Genomic DNA, 7,687 nt, shown 5'->3' on the forward strand with positions numbered 1-7,687 from the left:
ATCCATTTGTGTTTTTTTTCCTTTTTTGGTGAGGCAATGGGGTTAAGTGACTTTCCCAAGGTCACACAGCCAATAAGTATCAAGTGTCGGAGGGGATAAATTCCTGGGGCATTCTATTAGAAAACTCCTTCTAAGCTGATATCTATCCATTAAAAGAGAGCTGACCTGTGAAAAGCCCAGGGCTTTGCCCCAAGACATGAACATTTAGTGGGTCCTGACAGAAAGGTGGTGGACTAGAGATGCAAAATGAGACATACATTTTTAGACGTGGCCATTGTGAATATTTGTTTTGCTTGACTGCATGTTTGTTACAAGTTTTTGTTTTTGTTTTTGTTTTTAAGGAGGAGGAGAGTGGGAGGAAGAAGTTGGGATAAGGATAGGGTTCCTCTCCCCAAAAAGGAGAAAAGAAGTCAGAAATAATCACAGATAAGCAGAACTCTGAAAATTACATTAAATTTATTGTATATTTAAAAAGAAAAGGTAAACTGAAGGTAATAGAGACCTATTGTTTCACATGTAATCCTCTCCTGTTCTATAATGTACGTACATATATATATATATATATATATATATATATATATGTGTATATATATATATATGTATATATATATATATATATATGTATATATATGTATATATATATATGTATATATATATATATATATATATGGAAATGCTTATGGTATTTGGTGTTTAAGTTCAAAATAAAAATAAAATTAAATGTATATTTTAAAATAACAATTAGCTGTGCAGCTGGAAAAACTGATGCCTCAGTGATTTCTAAGCCAGAACTGAGTGAGTATATGAAAGGGAAGAAGACATGCCTTTCAATAGTCTTTTTCCTTTGAGACTGTGAGAGGAGGCAAGACTACACTGAGCTGCTTCCCATCATAGGACCAGGGAAGAGAAGAGCAGTTGCTCTGATGCCCACCCAGACAATGCTAGCTATGAGTACAAGGCTGCCCCTATCTCTTAGTGTTTCTTCTCTGACGAAATGACCAAGCAGCAATTTCAAGGTAGATATGCCCAGGCGATGCCTTTTAAATTTAAAAGGGGTGGTGGGGAAGTCCCATTGAAGCTAAATGGTGGTGATGGCAGTGCCCCATCAGAGTGGCACTGGCTAACATAACAGAAGGGAAAGCAGCTGCAGCAAGACATACAAGATCACTGAAGATGAATAGATGTGAATTTCAAAGAATGTGATCCCTCCTGGCAGGAAGTGCTGACTATGAACTCTGGAAAGGTAGGGATCCTAGGAGCCAGGTATGTAGCAAGTAGAGAGCCACCTGGAAGGGAAACTTCAAGAAGATTCCATAAAGGTAGAAAAGGACTTCCAGGGCCAGGAGTTGGAAGATACTTCTTTGCCACATGTATTCTCTATAAATGTGCCTCACTACCATTGTACTCTAAATTTGATTACATTCTCCCCATGGCTACTGTGTATATCTGTAGTAGAGTACACGTTAGGTTTTGGGGAGAAAGACCAACTGGTCTTACTATCTCTTCTTTATAAATACCTTTTCAAAATAAGCTAATTACCTTCTAAATGGGGATCACACCAGTGGGGGCTCATGAGCAGTAGCACTCGAAACCCAAACATTCTGGATTATCCCTAGAACCCTGACAGCAGTAAGTAGACCCCAAACCAAATGTAAGTGCAGATTAGAGAAATGGCTTCAGAGAGGGTGCTACACTAGGGATTCTAAGAAGTGAGGGTAAGGAGAAGACTGGGCTTGTGCAGTCCAGTTTGGTAGCTATTGCTGTCAAGAGGGTAGGGGGAGAAGGAAATCTTTTTAAGAACTGAACTATGGAAGAAGAAGCATGTAGCCTACGTAGAAAGAGTGCCCCACATGTGTGGTGAGGGCTTGCCCCCCGCCTGTAGCATGGGGGTGTTGCTGTGTGGCTCAAAAGGAGGCTCTTTTTCTTTTCTTTTATTAGGCAATTGGGGTTAAGTGACTTGCCCAGGGTCACACAGCTAGTAAGTGTCAAGTGTTTGGTCTGAGGCCGGATTTGAACTCAAGTCCTGACTTCAGGGCCGGTGCACTGTCCACTTTGCCACCTAGCTTCCCCAAGGAAGCTCTTTTTCGACCCCCACTTTCTCCAAGAGAGATTTTAACTTTTGCAGGAAGTTAGGGCTGGAGGCTACCACTCTGTTCTCCTCGGAGAGAGGTTACTGGGCTAGAATTATATCTATCTGACCCCTTGAATGTTGTTAGTCTAAAGTATATGATCAGGTTTAATTTAATTTCTGATTGCTCTGTGTCATTATCAGGGGAGGGGAACCCAAGTTCTCTATCCAGAGCTTGACCTCTTTATTGCTGAATACCAGTTTCACAAAGAACACACTTAGTGAATAACAAAAACACCCATTTATCCAAATTGCAGTCACACAGAAATCTGAGAAGGTATACATAGGAGAATATATACTAGAGCCAGAGGTAGGGAACCTGGGGCCTCGAGGCCACCTGTGGCCCTCTAGGTCCTCAAGTCCAGCTCTTTGACTGAATCCAAACTTCAAGGCTGTACTTGAGGACCCAGAGGGCCACAGGTGGGCTCGAGGCCTCAGGTTCCCCACCCTATAACCAGACAATACAAAGTGAAGGAGCTCTCCCATTGGGAGCGAGGTAACTCAGCTCAACCAAGAGAGAGTGTCCCGGATCTCACCCATGGGAAAGCTCCCTGGTTTCTAATGTAGCAAGCTGGGGTTAGGGACATGATGGAGACTGCCAGCTCCTTCCATGTCTTCCCAGAGTCTTTTCCTTCAGCAACCTGGAGTAGGGTTGGCATCTTACATCTTCTCTCTTGAAGCTGGAAGCCAGAAATGCCCAAAATGAGTAGGAGCTGGAAGAGTCCCAAAGAAGACTGAAGAAGGCTAGAGTTCTCCTGCTCTTACCAGTTCCACGCCCACCCCTCGAGAAGGGCAGAGTATTCATCACCATCAATGAAGAGAGAGTCCTATACCAGTAGGACTTGGGACAGGGCTTCCATTCCTCCCCGGGGCCAAAACTCTACAGTTCCTTGCAAAGATCAACTTGGAACAGGTCCAAAACCTGTAAATAAATATATAGCATAAACACAGACATCAGTGCTTTAAAACAATAAGGATGATTTTTCTGGCACCCCAGGTAATCGTCTTTCAGTACCACTGAGAGTAAAATAAAACAAATGTACATGCAATAGACATAGCATTATATACAGAGCATTACCTAGGAGTATACTACAGTGACAACATGCCTCACTACATATAGGACATATAACACATGTCTATCAATAAAAAGCTAGCTGCAGCAATAACACATCAATAGTCCTATTTATAAAGTACAACTTATCTCTAAGCATTCGCATATATGTACAATTAACAACCACATTTCTATAGCATGAAAATAACACAAAACACAGTCAAATGAACATAACAACAAAATAAGAAAAACAAGCATACAGATATGTTAGATGTGAGAGGTAAAGGAAGGTAAAGGAATTCTAATTTTGGTACCTGGGAAGATGGTAGTGCTATTTCTCTGAGGAAAAGGATAATTATACTGAAGACAACATTGATGGGAAGGGGTGGAAAAGATTCATCAAGGCAGCTAAAGGAGATACTATAAGACAAATGAATAGATAGGTGAAGGGATCAGAGCCCTTAGTAGCTTACTCTTCATTGTGACCCCTACTGCCTATCCCTATTATGACCCAACCCTACCCCTTCAGGAACTACATCTCCCTCCACACGGGAATCCTGGCTTCCTAGCTCTTGGCATGTGTGAGCTGTGGGCAGGGCCCGGGGTGGGGCCAGGTAACCCCGGGACCCCCCACCATGGCTGAGCAGATGCACTCTGGCCACAGGCCTGCAAGAAATCTTGATCCTGTAGACTTGATCCTTCTACTCCTAAGCCTCATCATCCTGCTTAACCTTGGAATCAATGTGATAATTCTGGTCAGGGATGGGCCCCGGTCACAAGCTACCTTCTAGACAAGGGTGGATATTGGGAGGGTGGGAGAGAATAGCTAGGGGAGCCTGATGATTGGGAGAGAGGAGAGGAAACAGGGCAGGGATCAGGGGCCAGGGGCCTGGGTCTTTATTAAACAATAATACCCTTAGCACAATATGCTTTCACACCCATTATCCTCTTTGACCCTCGACCCCCACCACTATCCCTCAGATCTGGCGCAGTCTCACGAGGTCCCTACAGGGAACATTTGATTTCTTTCAACCTAAAGGTGAGTGTGGGGTCTGGGGAGAGACCCTGATTTCCTTCCTTTTTGTCCTCTGACACTACCAACCCTGTCACCTGCCTGCTTCCATTCTAAAAGGGACTCAGGCGTCTGGCCCTATGCCCCCATAGCCCATACAATTACTCCCCATAGGGGATCTGTGTATTCTGCTACCCAGCCCCTCCTTCCCAACTTCACTGCCCTTACCCTATTCCCAATAGGTAAGAAGCCTCAGCTTTCCATTAAGAAGCCAACAGAGGTCCCAACTCTGTGCATCCACTGCACCTTGGACCCCGTGGCTCTAAATGTGGCCCACCCTGTATCCAACCGACATCGCGCTCACCGTCAGCACTTAGGAAGTTGCCGTGGCTGGGGAAGCCAACGGGAAAGCCGCCATAGCCGCCGACACCGTGGCCGCCAACGCCATCTTCAGTACCATCACCACCCTCGATCACCTTTCCCTTCTCCTTCACCTGCAATCTCACCCACTTCCTTCTGTCACCAAGAAACCTGGGACACAGACTTAGAAGACAATAACCAACAGTCCAACTACCAGCAAAGGTGGGACACAACTTCTCATCCTGGAAACGTCAGGCATTACAGGGGATACTGGAGCAGTTATTGTCCGAGGGGACCAAATCCCTGTCCTCAAGACCTGAGGGCTCCCAAAAGGGTGGAAGCAAAGTCTGAGTTGAGACTAGAGACTTATTTTCAGGCATCTCCAAACAGCTGGCCTCAGAATCTAAAAGAGAACATGGAACCTGGCCCAATCCCCGGCTCCCCACAATTCACACACAGGTTCCCTCCCAACCCATCTTGGATGCCTGGTACCCACAACCCCGTTCCTCCAAGTGGCCAGATTTTTTATGATGGCTGGGAGCTGAGACAAAGATTCCGAGATGGGAACAAGGGGGCTGATGTCCCCAAAACTCCCCAGTCTGCACCTCGAAGCTCTGAGCCCCATAGCTATGCTGAGAACGTTGTACCCAGACAGTCTGTGCGACGTACCACAGTGCCCCTCATCTCAGCGCACATCCCTCTGAATCGGACCCACGTCTCAGCAGGACATTTGCCCTTCAGCAGCCGGGAAAGGCCAGAGATAAAACGATATGATGGAGAGCACAGAGAGCCACTGCCCCCCCGGACTTCAATGGGCTCATCCCCCTCTTTCAACAGACTCCCCAACCATGAGACAAAAAACTACTATGGCTCTACCCCAAATGAAAACCTGATACCTGAGGTCTCCCAGCCCTTGTCCTATATCTCAGTATGTGTGCCAGCCAGAGTTCCAGCCCCTGACCATGCACCTGCACCTGCCTTCATCCCCCTTAGGAGAAGCCCAGGGGGCCTCACCAACTACCACGTGTATGATAGCCAGGAGCTGAAGCGGCAAATTCAGGAAGGACATGGGCGTCGAGGTGAGGCCTTTTCCTACTCCCCTGACACACCCTGCATGGGTCCTTCCTCATCTTGGCACTCTCTACACAGAAAAAAGGCTGGGAGGCTGAATTGAAAACCTTGAGGACAGCTGATCCATGTAAGAAGAGACACTGTCAGAGATGGAGTGGGAAATAAAGAGGCCAACAGGGATTGCATGCTTCCGTCTTGGGTAGGGAAGGTTCAAAGACCCTGGCTAGGAAGTCTGGTAGGTGTTGTTCCCAAGGCCTGACTCCTCTACTCCCCTACCCCCCAGCCCACAGGTTTCCACCTCTCTAGCCAGGGTTACTAAGTCAAATGATAGGGAGGCAAGGCAGTGTTCCCTCCCAATAAGACTTAATAATTTCTTACCTGATCACCCGAACTGGCCAAGAGTGATACCCTAGGGCCCCATTACCCTTCCCTTCCTCCTTGGATTCTGTCCTCCAGAGTATCTAGAGGACCCCCATCAACTCTTTGCTCCTTCCCTCTGCCTCCACTAGCGATTGTATACATCTACTGGGGTCGTAGGAGATGGTGTTCCCAGGGCTCAGTGTTGTCTTGTAGGGAGACCTGAGGCCTACCTAGATCCTTCAAGATTAAGTTATAACAGAAACCATTAGTTTAGATGCTGACTCTGGCACTCAAACTTGGATAGGCCAACCAAAACATCTAGTACTAGTTTAAGAACTCCAGGCAGCATAGCTTAAAGAATATGTATGGGAGATCAGGTTTCTGGTCTCAGTTCTGCCCCTAGGAACTCTGTGACCTTCAGCAAGCCACTGGACCTCAATTCTCCTCACCTGTAAAATGAAGGAGTTGAACTAAATAGGGCCTCAAATCCCTTCCACCTTTGACATTCTATGTTCTGTAGTTCTATAATTGCTTATTTGAATGAATGAGTCAGCCCAGAAGCCCTGGTAGGAGCTGCTGCTTTTGGAACTAACTGCCAAGAAACAGGAGGCCCTAGGAGCCTAAAACTAAGGGAGGCCTGACGTGGGCTCCCTTTATTCATCTCCCACCCTCATTGTGACCCTTCCCATTGTGACCTGGTGCTGCCCCATCTCCTGCCACAGGAACCTCAGTTCCCAGGGTATGAGGGCAGGGCTGGGGGCTGGGGTGCCCCAGGAGGCTCTGGGACCCCCAACATGGGCAAGCAAGTCCTGCAAGTGGGCCCATGTATATCAAGACCCAACCCCAGGAAGTGCCAGGACCTGGGGGAGTCGATCCTGTTACTTCTGGGGAGCGTGATCCTGCTGAATGTTGGAATGAATGCGGTGATGCTGGTCAGGGAGGGCACAAGCCCAGCGTCTCAACCCTGTAGATATAGCAGGGGCTGAGGGGAGGTAGGGGTCAGGGAGGGGGAAGACAAGGAAATTGGGTACTGAGGGAGGCAGGATACCTGGGGTCCCTTGAGGGGAGTAGGGGGTAGAGGTGTGGATAACAAAAATGGGAACTGGAAGGCATATAGCTATTTGAGCCTGGAGGTTCAGTCACCTGGATTTACTCTTGTTCAATCTATCCTCTATCCTCTTCCTCCCTAAACCCCCAGCTCTGGTGCCATTTGAAAGCCTCCCTCCGAATATTGTTCCATCACTTTTGGAAAAAATGTGAGTGTGGGGCCTAGGGAGGCACCCTGAATTTATTCCCCTTGTCCTCTATCCTTCCCCTCCTCCCCTTTCCTACAATGACCCAAATTCCCCTTTAAAACTAAGGCTTCTCCTTCCCCACCTCCAACTTCTCCCTTCTCCCCTCTCTCAGACCAGAAACAATGCCACTCAACATGCATCTGCTGTACCATGGACCCCAAGAGCCTAACTCCCCGGGGCTCTCCCCACACCCATCAGCATCAAACCTGCCTGATGGGTCCTTCTCACAGCCCGGAATGGGCCCCAGACACAGATGATGACAAGGTCTCACAGTGCCGAAGGCTGCCGCCCCAGTGTGGCCACTCTCGAGACCCAGTGATCTCCCATGGACCATGGAGGCAGGGGAAAGGATTGATGCCCAAAGCAGGAAAGTTTTCCCATTCTCAGTCTTCTGGAGCTAGTACCACCCC

The 7,687-nt window shown here is 47.5% G+C and overlaps 1 protein-coding gene across 1 annotated transcript; it reads left to right on the top strand.

Moving 5' to 3' along the window:
* Positions 1–3,814: 3,814 nt before the first annotated feature.
* SPEM2 (SPEM family member 2) lies at positions 3,815–5,725 on the top strand. Its single transcript, XM_020966699.2, has 3 exons — positions 3,815–3,934; positions 4,161–4,218; positions 4,434–5,725. Exons 1-3 carry the CDS (start codon positions 3,815–3,817, stop codon positions 5,723–5,725), a joined length of 1,470 nt encoding a protein of 489 aa, XP_020822358.1.
* Positions 5,726–7,687: the final 1,962 nt, after the last annotated feature.

This window comes from Phascolarctos cinereus, unplaced genomic scaffold, assembly GCF_003287225.1.
Source record: "Phascolarctos cinereus isolate Bilbo 61053 unplaced genomic scaffold, phaCin_HiC Scaffold_5;HRSCAF=322, whole genome shotgun sequence".
Classification (NCBI taxonomy): Eukaryota; Metazoa; Chordata; class Mammalia; order Diprotodontia; family Phascolarctidae; genus Phascolarctos; species Phascolarctos cinereus.